This window comes from Ambystoma mexicanum, chromosome 5p, assembly GCF_040938575.1.
Source record: "Ambystoma mexicanum isolate Mex_15411 chromosome 5p, UKY_AmexF1_1, whole genome shotgun sequence".
NCBI classification, from domain to species: domain Eukaryota; kingdom Metazoa; phylum Chordata; class Amphibia; order Caudata; family Ambystomatidae; genus Ambystoma; species Ambystoma mexicanum.
Window position 1 is genome coordinate 1,013,727,295 of NC_090930.1, and position 15,764 is coordinate 1,013,743,058.

Below are 15,764 nucleotides of genomic sequence, written 5' to 3' on the forward strand. Positions count from 1 at the left end.
ATAACTATTTGTTTCCATTCATGCAGCTAACCTTTTACTTTTTACAGCCACTCCTCTATGGCTCTCGAAGTCTTTTCGGCCACTCGCATAGCCGGGTAAATTTTATGAAGGACAAGTAGCATTTGCAAGTGATGCTTGAAACCTTTATTTAGCGTTCAGTTTATTTGCAGCAAATGTCAAATGCAAGTTTCACTGTGCATGGTTGGCCTCTGGGTGGCAGCAGTGTGCCAAACATAAAGCGGGTTTGTACTGACATGCACCATTTCACAGAGATAGCATTTCAAATGTGTTGTCCTCTGTTGGTATGGGTCGATTGCATTTCTCTTAGGTTGAATAGGTAAATTAAGTTACCCGACCTGCAGGTCTAGCTGAATTTCAAAGAATTTGCCAGGCCTGACTCCTCTCACTAATGTCTCATTTCAGCGGTATGCAAAACTGCTGTATTGTTTCTCATTTCATGTTTTGGGGACAAAATAACTTCTGGTGACATTAACAATATTAGTATACAATTGCTAATCAAATGGGTCTGTTTGCTAATCAAAACAAATTTAATTAGCAAACTCTGCTAATCAATGATTGAAAACTAATTTATGCCTTGCCTCTACCCTCTTCCTTGCTGCACCTGCACGTTCTGAATACTCAAAAGGCATAGTAGGTTCGTTATTTTTTCCCTCCACTGCTTTAAATATTGTGTTTGTAATGTGTTTCACTCCCTTGTTCCCTCCTTCGCCCTGTGGTCGCTTTAAAACAGTATTTTACTTGCTGCATAAGTGCCTAACAAGCAAACAATAACTAAATAAATACAATAATTCAATGTGGTTGCCAGGCTTATAGTTTATTTATTTGTAATGCGCACCAGAACCAGGGGTATCGGGGCGCAGTGGGTACATAAATCCTTTCGGCTTAGAGTTACACATTTTACATGGGGGGGGCGACGACGGGGATTGAAGAAAGGGTAACATCAATAATCGGCTATTTGAGAGTTATATACATGCACTCAGAATGATCAATACAACATTACATAAAATACAATATAATATACATTTCAAGTAATCAATACAACACTGCATAATATACAAAGTTGAGGTTCGGCATTAACTGGACTTGGAAGTAGCTATTTACAGTATAGGATGAGGGCACTAGGGCTATCGCTAGGGGCATTAGTGGTCGTTTTCCCAGAGTCAGTTAATGAGGTTGTGTCTACACTTCAGATACGTTTGGTCTGCCCTCAGGGAGGGGCGGGGGCGGGTGGGGGAGGAGTTCCAAGTTTGAGCAGCTTTGGCTGGGAAACTGCTCCCTCCATCTTTGGTTAGTTTGAACCTAGGTACCACTAGACAGTTTGCATTTGCAGTCCTGGTGGGCCGGCTGGAGACTTTTCTATTGATTCTGTTCATGAGATGGTGAGGAGCAGCATTCTTAAGGCACTTAAGTGTAAATGAGGCAGTTTTGAGCAGAATTTTGTCCCTAGTGGAGAGCCAGTTATTCTGTCTACGTACCTCAGAGATGTGCTCTTTTCTGTCTATGCCTAATGCTGCTCTAAGGGCATTATTCTGGAGAATTTGGATTTTGTCAATAATGCATTTATTAGCTCCTAAGTATAGGGAATTGCAATGGTCCAGTTGCGACAAAATCAAAGCCCTAGCTAGGATAGTGCAGCTGTTCTTGGACAGGAATGTTTTAGCTGGTCTAATTAACTTGCATGTATATGCCGAGGCAGAGGCCATAGAGTTCACCTGTTTAGCAAAAGTGAGGGTGGCGTCAAGGTAAAAGCCTATGGTTTCTACCTCCTTTGCAACTTTAATGGTGTGCCATCGATATTAAAAGAGGTGTATTTGTGGCCAAGTTTATTCAGATTGATAGTGGTTCCTAGAATGATAAGTTCGGTTTTGTCATCATTCAGGCATAGACCATGGATAGCCATCCATGCCTGGATGATGAGGCAGATTTTATTTATTAAGGCCAAATCCTTGTCATAATCGCCAGTAACTGGTATGAGAATCTGGGTATCATCTGCATAGTTAGTGTAGGTGATACCGAGATGGTCCAGATCATCGAAAAAGGGCTTAGTAAATATGTAAATATGACTCCTTGAAATTGCTTGGGATGGTGCTGGTAGAGAATGATGCGTTAATTAGCTTGGTTATGAAAGGTGGCAGGTCTCTTGCGGCATCCTTGATGATTTGGGCAGGGCATTTATCTCCCTGGCAGTTAGAAGGTTTGAGGGAGAGGATGATTTTTTTTCACCTCCAGAATTGAGACTGTAGTGAAGTTGAAGCAGTGTGTTGGTTTATGGGATAGTGTCGGAGTACTAACCAGTGTGTTTATGTTTTGTAGATTTGTTTTTTTGTCAGCGATCTTGTCCTGCAGCTTGGTTACTTTGTTGGTTAAGGCCAACTGTATATTATAACACCAGGTTTTGTCTTTGACACAGTTGTGTGGTAGGGGGATCGGCGCTTCAAGCTCTTTTAGAATTACAAAAAGTTCCTTTGTGCTAGAGTTAGCTCGAATCCTCTTGTTGTATGTTTCCTGCTTGGTGTGATGTATTTCTTTCTTATAAGTGGATGAAGCATTGATAATGTTAGATCAGTTTTCATCAGAAGGTAAGTACCTCCAGATAACTTCACATTTTCTTTTTTCCACTCTCAATGTTTTGAGGTGAGGAATGAACCAAGAGTTCAAATGTGCGCTAGGTTTACTTTTCCTCATTTTTAAAGGGGCAATAGTATCTAAAGCTTCCGTCATAATTTTATTGTATTCGTTGACCAAGGTAGTAGGATTGGTTGAAGCTGGTAGTGAGTTGAGAGTAGGTAATATTAATGGTAAGATCTTATCTGCTGTGATACTTACTTGTTCCTCATTAGGGTTGGAGGGGCAGATAGGTTATTTTTATTAGTGGTAGTTTTGGCTGCAATTGTGAATGCTAGAAGATAGTGGTCTGTCCATAACTGTGGGGTGATGTAAGTGCTGCAATTAAGATCAGCCACCAAATCAAGTATTCTCCCTTTGTCGTGTGTTGGGGATGTTACTCTTTGGGTAAGCCCAAATTCTGTGAGAACATTGGAAGTAGCTGTGGCTTGCTGGTCGTTGAGATCATTCAATCTCAGATTGAAATCCCCTAGTAGAGTACTTGTGAGGTGTTTTTTAGATTATCAGCTAGAATGGTTGAGTATTTTGCCAGCCAAGAGGAGGAGTTAGGCTGCCATGTAAATCAAACATCAGTCAGACAGTGTCAGAGTTGGGAGATGGCAAGAAGGGATCCGCAGAGAGAAGGTGGGATCTTGTATGTAAGAGGTTGATAACTGAGACTGGAGAAAGGACTCAAAATGAATTTGGCAATTTGGCAAACGGAGTCTGCGAATGAGGTTGGAGAAGAGACTGAGACCAGACGGTGAGGATGAAATGAAAGGGAAGGTTTTGAGATTAAAGGAGGAAAAGGGGGAGGTGGAAGAAGAGTAGGTGAGAATAGAAGGGGAGACTGAGGAGGAGGAAGAATGTGGACAAGGGAAGAAGTTGGTGGGTGATAGTGTCAGGATAGCAAGGGACATTAGGTAGAGGTGAGTGAACAAGAGTCCAAAGAGAAGGAAATGGAATACATAGAGAAAATGGGTGGCGAACAGTTGACTGGATTTTTGAGAGGTGGAGAAGGAAGAAGAGGGAGTTCAAGAGGTGAGACCACATACTGACAAGGTAGAGGATTGGGAAAGGAACAGACCGAGTTAATAAAGGAGAAATCAGTAGGAGGTTAGGCAATTGAGAGTGGTGTTGGAAACAGCAGAGGGAGGAAAATAAGCTAGATATTGGGAAGAGGAGGAAAGACCGGGAGCAGTAGACTGATGGAGTAGGAAGGCATACAAAGGGGAGGAATTAATTTGAGAGTCAGTGGTTAGAGCAGGTTTTGGTGGCCCTAGACAGGAGTTGGAGGCGGTGAGAGGAATGAACGGGGGACAAGGATCTTATGACAGGGTTACAGCAGAGAAAGGGCAAAGAAGAGGAAGACCATCACAGCAGCCAAGGTTCCTGGTAGATAAAGGATCCTCCTCTGGGACTCTGCCTACAGACTGAAACTCGACCCTCAGGTGCTGGAAGAGAGAGAAGAGCGAGTCGCAGTTGCGCAACATGCATTTGAGAGAAGGGTTTGGGTTAACCGCAAACATGTAACAAGGTAAATGGAAAGAGAGACTGGAAGCTCCTCAAGGAAGAGAGCAAGGAATATGACATGCTAAAGTGGTCTCTTAATAGAAGAAGGTATCCATGCCATCTGTTGGCTTATTATTGCAATATTTTGCAAATGCCTACACATAAGCCAAAGTGGTTGCCTTCAAAAATACGTGTTGTAGGATGTTTCTGGTTCTGGTGATCAATATTTTATCTCCTCTGAACATTTATATCGTTGTGTGGTAGAAGGTAAGGAGACTCCCATAATCACATGAATGGAACGGTGGCGCTAAGGTGCAGTCTTGCCTTAAAACCACAATGGCTGTACTGTAATGCTCAGCTGTTCCCTGGCTCTTATAAATATGTGTAGTGTTTTCAGAACATTGGAAACCAGTCAAGTGAAGAAGCAAAGGATCCATCCTGAGGCACTGGTGGTGGTTCTATAGAGTGGATCTCAAGACTGCATCAAAGCTCATATTGTATCTATAAAGAAAAAGACATGTAGATTGTAGAACTGCCTGCTCCAAAGATGGCTGCTTAAGTGCTGAGCTCCTGTGTCCTGTTGAGAATATTCTCTCTTTAATACAATGGCTGAGGATGCAAGTTTAAATGGAGTTGTTCAACCCGCCAAACAGAAAGGTGGTGAGGAAGGTGGAAGAGATGACAAACTTCTGAATTTACTCACTGAAATGAGGACGGATATAGCAGAAATCAAGGCTAAACTGACTAAAGCTGAAGAAAGGTATTTGGAACTTACTACTAAGGTGATCTCTGTAGGGGAACATCTTACTACTATTGATGATCAGACTGTGCGCTTAGCTGACAAAGTAAGACATTTGGAAATAGTGAATGAGAAACTGACTTCCAAACTCTCTGAGCAGGAAAACATTTCTAGGAGGAATAATGCGAGGATTGCTGGTTTTCCGGAAAATGCTGAACATGGGAATCCTGTGACCTTTATAGAGAAATCTTTAATCACTATGCTTAAGTTGGACCCTAAACTGCCTCTAGAAATTGAAAGAGCACATAGATCTCTTGGTCAAAAACCTGCCTTGGGTCAGCGCCCCAGACATTTCATTGTCAAGTTTCTTAGATATCCTACGAGAGAGTTAATTCTCAGGAAATCTCGAGAACTTGGGGACCTGGCTTGGGGGGGGGCGGAGGGGGGGACAAAATTATGGTGTTTGCTGATCTAAGCAAGGACATTATGGAAAAAAAGGAAATCCTTTCTTGCTTCAATGGAGAAAGCGAACAGCAAACATCTGAAGTACTACATGATTTATCCTGCAATCCTACGTGTGGTAGTGGAGGGGCAGGTGCACTCTTTTGCTGACCAAACAAGCTGAGGCTTTTTTGACTGACTTGGAGACAGTACCTATGTAAGCTCAATCAATACCTCAAAAATCAGCACAGAAAAAAAAAAAAAAGGGGGGACAAATGATTGAGTGTTTCAATTTTCTTTTTTTATTCTGATTTTTTGGAGTTAATATGCATTTACTTTTCATTATATTTTAGTTTACTTGACTTTTTCTTCGATCCGTTGGTTGAAAATGGCCTTTTGTTGCTTTATTTACTTTTGGATTCATTCGAGTGAAGAGAGAGAGCGAGCGCTTCTGACCTGAGGAAAGCACCTTCTGGCCATCAAAGTCCTGTGATTTCCTGGCTTCCGTATCATCATCTTGTCTTTGTGTATGTGCGTTGTGTGCTGCAGCGGCTTTAGAGTTGATAGTCCGGCGCTGATGGTTCCTCGATACGGAGCAGAGGTACTGATACTAGATTACAATGCAGTATGTTGGCATATGTGATGGTACTTTATTTCATGTCCGGCTCAGGTTATCACAGGAAAAAATACAAAAAGAAACTAAGCGGAATGCAGGGCGGATCCGTTTACGTGTATACTTATTATTCTATATTTCTCGCTGGCTGTGTATCCCGGGCTGCCGTCTACTTTGATCTGTGGAATCAAGAATGAGTCAGTGCAGGTACTGAAACCTACAGGATATACCAATTGGTGGCTCCCCCACTTGCTGCCAGCTGACAACCCACGGTTAAGGTTGAGGGGGAGGCTTAGCCACGCTCAGTGCCTCATCTTTGGGGCTTACTTCGCCACCCATAAGACATTTACACCGGCGCAGTGGGGGTGGACCCCCTCTACCTGCCCAGCTCTGCAGCCAGCGCGGGTGCATGAATCGGCCCACCTGGGGGATGAAGAGTGCGGGAGAGAGACCACAGCAGGGATCCCAGGAGACCAGCCCCAACATACAGTGAGAGTGCAGTGAGAACGCAAGGTCTCTGCAGTACCATGAGTGCCGGGTCCGGATAGGAGGATGAGGCGAGCGAAGCCCAGTGTTAGACAATTTGTGGGTAGTGGAGTGATGGCACGAGGGGAGCCCCCCCAACGGTCCAGCGGCAAGCACAGTCAAAGTGTATTCATTGTGCTATCTGTAGACTTTGGAAATCTGAAAAAATAACTGACTTCTGATCAAGATGCAGTACTCGGACATCCTCCTCCAGGTCATTGATGATCCCTGCATCTCATTGCTGAAGGGAACCCCTGCCTATTGATTGTGATCAACTCTCTGAGGCTTTGCCCTGTCTGCAGGGCTCTCCATGACATTGAGTCAAAAGCCCTGTTGTGTGCACTCTCGGCACCCAGTTGTTGCCAGCTGCCGTAAGAGCCTAGATGTGCTTTTTGTCAGTGGACTGCCATTTGAATTCAGGCAGAACGAACTTTCGTAGTCAAGCAGTTTTTATTAATATGTTGTGCAATAATTCCTGGTGTCAAATTGTTTCTCATTCCGTAGCCTTCGATGATTGTGAAAGTGTAATGCGATGTGGTTTTGTGACTTTTGTGAGTGTGGTAGCTGCACCTATGGTTTGATTTGGGTGCCGGAGGTGCTCATGGCATTGCATCCAGAAAACAGTTCTGTGAGTCTATAACAGCAATTACAGGAGCTGCTTCACTCATGCCTGCTCATATTAATGGTGCGGCCTCCCTCATAGATTTAAGTTGTGGCCTTGGAATCGGTTACTTGTAAATGCTGGTTTATATTCCTTGAACCTGTGGGGGATATATTGAGTTTGGAGATTCCCAGTTAGACTTATCGGAAAAATAGCTGGATTGGTGATTTGTGGGTTCTTCATCACTCTTTTTTATGAATTACTATGAAATCAAAGAAAGTGATCATTGGTTGGAGGTATTCAAGGGTGCTATGCAAATTCCCATCCACAATATTGACTATGCATATTACCAGTTACTTGTCCTGTGGTTTAAGGTAGATGGGCAAATTCAGTGGGAGACCTGAGAGTGCAGAGATGGCTCGATAAATCCAATTGGATAAATGCCTTTACTGGTTCTTTTTTGAAAGACAATAAGCTATTCCTGCCTGATACCATGTTGTGAATGCAGCTTGCATTCTTGGGTTTAGGAGATTGGTCTGTCGATGGGAGGAGGAGTTCAAGGGAATGATGAGATGGAGGCAGGGAGTTTGTGATATATGTTATTGGTTAGTCTTGCTTGCCACAGACAAGAGTGGGACCGCATCTTTCAACAGGTCTTCATCATTCAATTTTGGTCTGTTGTGGCTACCTCCCTTTTAGATGGCGGTTTGACTGTGATTATTTGCATTTTTAGACATGGCTAACTTTTATATGGCTCCCATACTTCAGTATTCAGTACTTTCAGTTGCCTGTATCATAGTACTTCCATGATTCATTTTTACTTGTATTTAAATATGTCAGTTTTTAGGTCTCTCATTATTACTGTTTGGTGATTCTGTCACCCTGTTTTGTGATGTATGGTAAGCTGTTTGGCCACTTTGTGAGTGTCTAATGGCATTCGGCAGCTAATGATGGCAGTGGAGAGTTCTCTATTGTCATATACTCAGCCATTTTAGAATACTGGTAGGTCGTAGATGTGACACTAGCCCCACGATTTGTAATATGGTTTGGGTGATTCAATCTGATTTGGTAACATTTGCTTTCGTAATATATGTCCTTGTTTTGCTCCTACTTTGCTCTTCTTTTTTTTTTTTTTGGTTGGATTCTGGCCTCCCTTTTCACTTCTTTAATAGGTTTGAAGAGAAGGTTGTCATGATCCCCCCCCCCCCTTTAGTGGAAGCATTGTCCTGATGCTCTTTAGTGTGTTTTGGAATTAGTCTCACTTCTTTCTGATTCACTTTGCAATTCTTTTTTTTTAAAGAGTTCTGTAAATACTGCTATAATATGGATACGGGTCCCTGGGTGGTATAGTTAGGATTTGGTCTACTTATGTAAATATGTTTTCTTTTAAAGAGTTTGGCTTTTGTCAGACTCGCTTCAATTGGTATATTGTATGGTTGTTGTGTGATGTTTTGTTTTGTTTGTCGGGGTTGGGGATACTATTACGTTATTTGTTCTGGCTCGCTTTCTATGTGTTCTCTTATTGCTTACTCCATGATTTGTAAGGTTTTGTGGTCCTCTTTGGAGATTCTTGATACTCGTCTACTTTATTTGCTATGGGTTTGATTACGATAGGAACTTGGAATGTGAAGGGGTTAAATTACCCAATAAAGAGGAAGAAAGTGTTGTCCAGACTTTGAAGAGAGAAAGTTGATGTGGTTTTTCTTCAAGAAACTCATCTTCTGGAAGGTACAGAGAAGCTTCTTACTAATTCAAGATATACTAAGGTGTGGCTAAATTGCTTCTCTTCTAAGTCAAAGGGTGTTGGACTCTTGATTCGGAGGGGGTTGGGTGCAAGTGTGGAGGGGGTGGCAATGGATGACATGGATCGTGTGATTCTGGTTGATTTGAGATTTGAAGATAGGGCTTTTACCATAGGTTCTATATATGGCCCATGTCTGTGGCGATTTTATTTGACTCTCTAACTAATTGTGTCCTGGACTACAAATTGGATCGATCTTCAAAATGTCAATTTACTGGCCAGAAGTCTATTAAGGAATTACAGGATTTTATTGATACATTTGACCTGATTGATTCATGGAGAACTTTACATCAATGAGAGAGAGGCTTTTCATTCTGTTCTCCGGTGCATGATTCATTTTCCAGGCTTGATTATGTGTTCATCTCTGATACCTTGGTTGACACTGTGGTGGAGGCAAAAATCTGTGAAATATCCCTCTCGGACCATTCATTAGTTGCAGTCAAACTTCATTTTGGGGCCTTAAAACGGGATTCTGGTAGGTGGAGGTGAAAACCTTTTGTTTTGAAAAAAGAAGATGCTCTAACTTCATTGAATAGTACTAGTGTGATTTTTTTTTTAATTGAAAATACTGGTTCTGCTGATAGTCTCATAGTTTGGGACTCTTTTAAGGCCTTGATAAGAGGAGAGCTGATGAATTGGACTGCTAGGATCTAGAGTTGGATTTAGTATACTTCAGTCTAGGTTTTCCCATACTAAGGCTAGAGAAGACCGTATTAACATGGATAAGGTAAGAGAGTTGTTGAAATGTGAAGTAGAGGCTCAAGCTGATCGTGGGGTCTTCTATTCGAAACAGTGTTTTTGGGAGAGTGGAGACTGTAGTGGTAGGCTACTGGCGAGAATATTAAAGGGTCTTACGAAACGCTCTTTTATTCGCAAGCTAGGTGATGGTTCAGGTGATATGATGTTTAGGAGGGAAGACATTGGTGAGTGTTTTCGTTCCATTTACTCTTCTCTTTATGCTGAAGGTTATAGTCCGTCAGTGGATGATGTTGAGGTGTTTTTTGATAAAATGGAAATGCCCTGTCTGTCTAATGATGCTAGAGACTTTATTGATTCTCCGGTAATGGTTGATGAGGTACTACGGGCTATCCATGATTGAAAAATCAGAAAGTCTCCAGGGCCGGATGGCTTGTCGACAGAATTTTATCAATCTTTTAGTGAATTGCTTGCTGCTCAACTTTGTGGCCTTTATAATAGATTTTTGGTGGAAGGTACGCTATGTCCTTCAATGAGGGAGGCTATTGTTTCTGTAGTCCCAAAGGTGGGGAAGGATACATCGAAGTGTGGTAATTATCGTCCTATTTCCCTTTTAAATGTTGACATGAAGATTTTTACTAAGATTCTAACTTATAGGCTCGATAAACATATAGGTGCATTGATAGATAGCACTCAGGTGGGTTTTATGAAACCGCGCTTTGGGTATGATAACATTAGAACTCTTTTAGATGTTTTGAGTCTCTCGGGGGCGGATGCTGAAAATGTACTCTTCATTTTTTTTGATGCTGAAAAGGCTTTTCACAGTGTAAATTGGACCTTTTTGAATTTTACGCTCATGAAAATGGGTTTTGGTCCATTGTTCATTAATGCTGTTGGGGCGTTGCAACTAGATATTAACCCTAGAGTGTGGGTAAATGGGTTACTGTCTGCTCCTTTCAAGCTATTCAAAGGTTCTCTTCAAGGATGTCCTCTATCGCCCTACCTTTTTAACTTAACTTTGGAACCGTTTTTGCTTTATATTCGACAATCTCGGTGTCTTTCAGGTTTCAGGATGGGTGACATTGAAGTTAAAGTGTTGGCTTATGCTGATGATGTCACGATACTCCTTTGTGATTCTGAAATTGGTGGTAATATACTTCGAGATATGGTTGAGGAGGTGGGTAGACTCTCAGGATACAGAATCAATTGGGAAAAAAATTGTAGTTTTCCCTGTCCGTGATACACCTGTATGGGATCAATTATTAAACTGGAATTGTAAATGGGAAAATAGTTCTGTGAAATACCTGGGCGTATATCTCACTAGAGATATGAAGAGGTTGGTTGGGTTTAATGTTGAAAAAATCATTGAAACTCTTAGGAAGGACATTCGTATATGGGGAAAGGCTACCTTTGTCGGTTTGGGCTAAAGTCAATGCCATCAAGATGGTGCTCTTACCCAAGGTTTTATACATTATTCAGTCTCTTCCATTGAAGTTTTTGAAAAACAACTGTTGTTCGGGTGGATAAGGTATTTCAGGAATTTTTATGGGGTGCTAAGAAAAGGTCCAGAATACCGAGATATCTAATGATTCAAGGGACTTCAGAAGGTGGTTTTGGTTATCCTGTTCTTGTGAATTATTTAATTGGCTTTTTATTAAAGAAATCATCTGTTTACTTCTCTCCGAATAGATTTGTAGTTACGATCTGGGCTAGAATTGAGGAAAATGTGTTGAGTCCTTTCCAGGTTAAAAGTTTATACTCCTTTGGTAAATTACCGCGACAAATGGCTAAATTGCAATATGTGATGGTTACTAAAGATGTTATTGTCTCTTTGGTTTCTGGTGGTGGACAAGGATTATATTTATATGAGGAAGCTTCCATCTGGCATAATCCGGGTTTGCAGATTAATAACAGGGTGTTGAATTGGAGGAGCTGGATTAATAGGGGCATATTATTATTGGGAGACATTTGGTGTGATGGGGGTATGAAGTCTTTTGAGGATTTGAAGGTTATGTTTGGTCTACATCAGAGGGAGTTGCAAAGATATCATTTGTTGGCTGCTTTGATGTTGGAAAGAAGTCTGATGATCGACCTGCCTTTGTTGCAAAGACCCGAGAGGTGTGATTTTCTTTCTACTGCTCCTCATAAGGTGTCTAGTTTGTTGAAACTCTTTCCGACTGATGATCGATCCTTAGTGTTGTGGGATAAATTGAGATGTGCATGGTTTGAAGAACTTGGAGAGGTCATTCCTTTGAAAGATTGGGAAAATATGTGGAAGGTTCCAATTAAGGCTAAGGCTGATTTGAATTTGCGCTTTATTCATCAGAGGACTTTAGGACGTCTTTTTTGGACTTCGGATAGGATGTTTAAAATGGGTCTTGGTGATACTCATAGATGCTGGGGTTGTTTGAAAGAGAAGGAAACTTTGCTACACATGTTATGGGACTGTGAAAAGATAATGGGGTTTTGGAATGAAGTTTTGGATAGAGTTGATATGGTGTGTGGGATCGCTTTTCCTAGAAATCCGTTAGCAGTGATTTTGAAATCTTCAAGTGGTGTGCGACATCTTGGATATCTGATGTTGTGTTGGGTTGCTAAGGTCTTCTTGGTTGCTGTCCGACTGATATTGAGAGTATGGAAGACTAGGAAAAAACCGTGTGTGGAAGATTGGGTAGTTCAATTGCAAATACTTTCTCATTTCGTGAAATTGAAATTGAGCAGACTACACAAAGAGGATATTTATGATGAACAGTGGAGTAAATTCAATGAGTTTTATGCCTGATGCTCTGTCAGAAATGTTTGTTTCTTAGCTTATTTCCCTTGGGTGGTAGGGGGTGGGAGGGGAGGGTTGATGTTTGTGATGTCTTTGATGTTGTTTTCTTGTTGGTTAGGTGCAAGAGTAGTATTTAGGATAATTAATGATTGGTCAATGGTCACTTATTGATTATTATGTTTTATCTGTAATGTATTTGACTTGTTCTGTTTTTTTCATTTTATAGTTTGTTATACTTTGACCGTTTCACTTAGGACTGTCTGTTCTGAATTGTTGGTATTTTTGAATAATTTAAATAAAGAGTTTAAAAAAAAAAGACATGTACCTTTAATGTGTCACAATAATTATAATAATGATATATTTGTTGTGTTTGCAGTACACAAATTAAGGTTGTGTATTGATGTATTTTAACGTGTGTACTCAAATTCTGTTCTTATACATTATGTTTGTTATTTATTACAGGTTTTGTACTCCTACTCTATAGGTTTTGTGTACATTATACTTGGATTGGCTACCACTAGTGGATTAAGCCCTGCTGTAGCATTCTGTTCAAAGGTAATGATATGATATTTTATTTGTATCGCGCTCATACACAGGTGTCTCAGAGGCATGCACACATTTAAATACCTTGATGTTGTTGCCATCCTGAAATGAGTGTCCATGTTCTCCCTTGTAACTTAATTCTTCTTTAATCTTAAACATTCACACCATTTTGCTTGACTGTTATAATTTCTGCATATCATGCTATTTTGTTGCTTTTTGGCTAAGCTGTGGTTATCCCTGTCCTGTCCGCGATAGCCCCAACCACACCATATTTTCAAGGTAACCACTGGTAATGTAAATTTCTCTTTAAAATTCTTAGCATTCATATGTATTTCATGTGGCTAATCTGAAAACATGGAGTGGTCCCTTTGGCTAGGCAGTATTAGCAATCCCTTTATTCACAGCCACCTTTGCTTTGATTTTGTGGATAGATCATAACACTATCTACAATCTATCTCAATTGAACATGCTCTGGAGTTATCCTAAATCAGGAGGTTCTTATTAAAGTTTTGTGCGTGATCTTCTTGTGTAGCTAGTCCAGTGTGTTACAACGGAAGGCAGCATAACTATTCCAAGTGTTCCCTTTCCTGGCCTGCAGAAAAACAAAGTAATTCTCTCCCTATTCTCTGCCTGTGTTTAATGTCAACATATATGAGACAAATGGGGCCGACCTCTGTTAAATGTTACTTTTAAGCTAATTTCAAGCAATATATATGGCAGAATAGGCAGTTGCGGTTATCCTGTAGGCTGTAAATGAGCGGAGTTTTGTTATTGTTTTTTACCTGACAAATATCTCTTTTATTCCAGCACCTCGTTCAAACATATGGCTATGCATTCTTCTTTTCGCTCACTGGATATTTTGGAATATCCTTTGTTCTCGCCTTGATAAAGATATTTGGTGCTCTTCTTGCTGTAACAGGTATGGAGAAATGCTGTTGAATAGGTTGTTGGTGTTTCTCTGCCAGTAAAGATGGGAATGTTTGCTGCTTGTCATCCTATTGCAGCCAGTAATCTATTTGCTTTTCTTCTATTATATTAAACCAAAAACACTACCCTTAATCACAGCATCTCCTGATTAACAAATGTCTGTTTTACTGTGAAGGCTTCATGAGTCAAACATAGACAACAGGTTCAAGATTTCTTAAACAAATTTTATTCATCTTAAAAGGCAGGGTGGACGAATGCATATCTTGCTCTATGCTAAGGTGGGATATTCCTACCTAAAGAAAACTAAGGATAGTCTATGTCAGTAAGTCCAAAGTAAAACAGCGGTCTGTGTCCAAAACCTACACTTGCCTTCACAACTAACTGCATACAATGTGTAGGGATGTCAGCCTCAACGAGGAATAGTGTTCAAAGTAAAGTTCATATCTTCTAGCTCTCTGGCTTGTAATCAACTCCAGTTCTCCAAGTTCAAGGTAGTTCATCAAATACAGGGGTTCCCTTCCCCAAGAGTTCGAATCTGCCAGCTTTTAAACAAAAACAACAAAGGGTTTATTTCCCCAAGAGTTCAAATCTTCCAGCTTTCAAAGCAACACTTGACTTGGGTATCACAACTAAGTCTTGGCACAACACATGCTTCTTTATAGGTGTTTTCAGTGGTTTTTCAATTAGGGTCACCCGGTCTAGGCGCAGTTATCAGACCACACAGTCCACCCATTACAGGTCACGGTACCCTTCTTTACCTGGTTTTCCTTTGACATCAGTCCACTTCTTTCTCCTCGGCAGTGAGTCTTCCCTCATTCACATGTGTGACACTCTCCTAACACAGTAGTGTGGCTTGGGTAACCACCTTTCACTTGTAACACCTCCTTATGCTTCTTTGGCTCGTACCAATGCTTGCTTATACAGTTCATTGCATCAGTATTATAATTCTTATATCCTGGATCCAACTCCTTGTGCTCACTTGGCTTTGCTAGCACTTGTTTCAGTTAATGCAGTTCATTATTTCCATGTGGTTTCAAACTTTCCTTTCAGTAAAGTTCAGTCTTTCTTTCACTCCTTTCAATATGCCCAAGTATTTCCGGCTTTCAATTAGTTCAGTATTCAAAATGCCTTGCTTTCAATTTGTTTGGTATTCAAAATATGCTTTAAATCGCTTTAATTTTGTTCGCTATCCAAAATGCCTTCATTTTAACTTGCTTTCATTTTGTTCCTTTCATTCGGTATTCAACACATGCTTTAATGTGTTTTCGTTCCATTCAGCATCACCGCCTGCCAGCCCGGTGTTCCCCTTCTCTGGTTTCAATCACTGGTCGGTCTTGCAGATCCTCGCGAGTCCTTGCACTGCCATTGGTTCCTGGTTCTCGTTTCAGTTGCTTGTGTCTTCTTCTGGCAGTCTTCTTGAGACTCGCGCACACCCACAATGCTTCGACAGTAGGATGGCTTCCTTTGGTCCGTCGGCCTCCTTCCCACAGTTTACCACCGGCCTCCAGCTTCTTCTGCCACTGCTTTCTGCTGCATACTCTGCACTGCTTCACGGGCCTCTAGCGCTTCCTCTGCCAGACTGACTCACCAGAGAGCTCCCTACCCACCGCTCCCTGGGCTCCTGCAGCTGACCGAGCTTTCACTGCTGACTCCATTTGTGACGGGCTTCCAACTTTTAAAGCTCCCGTCTCCATTTCCATTACAAAAAGGACTAGACCGCTCACCAGCAAAGCGGTTGTCCTCTACTTCGTCCCAGTACTTAATTGGGGCTGATAAGTATTTGTGTTTATGAAATGAGGATGTTAGTCCAGTTATCCTCTTCTTTGTCCCAGTACCATATTGATGACATTTTGGGGATACTTTAGTGGAGTCACAGTGAAAGGGCTGGGAAAATTCTATGAAGGCTTGAGGGATGGAGGGTTCGTGGTGAAAGGGAAATGGGGGATACCATTTCTCACCTAAGGATGT

General features: G+C 41.3%; 1 protein-coding gene across 5 annotated transcripts in view; it reads left to right on the forward strand.

The window, feature by feature from the left end:
- SLC35B3 (solute carrier family 35 member B3) overlaps positions 1 to 15,764 on the forward strand; it is a 627,346-nt gene that overhangs the window by 468,473 nt on the left and 143,109 nt on the right. For all 5 annotated transcript variants that reach the window (XM_069613487.1, XM_069613485.1, XM_069613486.1 and 2 more), the window contains 2 exons: positions 12,789 to 12,881; positions 13,677 to 13,788. In XM_069613487.1, coding sequence (XP_069469588.1) covers positions 12,789 to 12,881; positions 13,677 to 13,788 — 205 coding nt within the window. The remainder of the gene's footprint in view (positions 1 to 12,788; positions 12,882 to 13,676; positions 13,789 to 15,764) is intronic.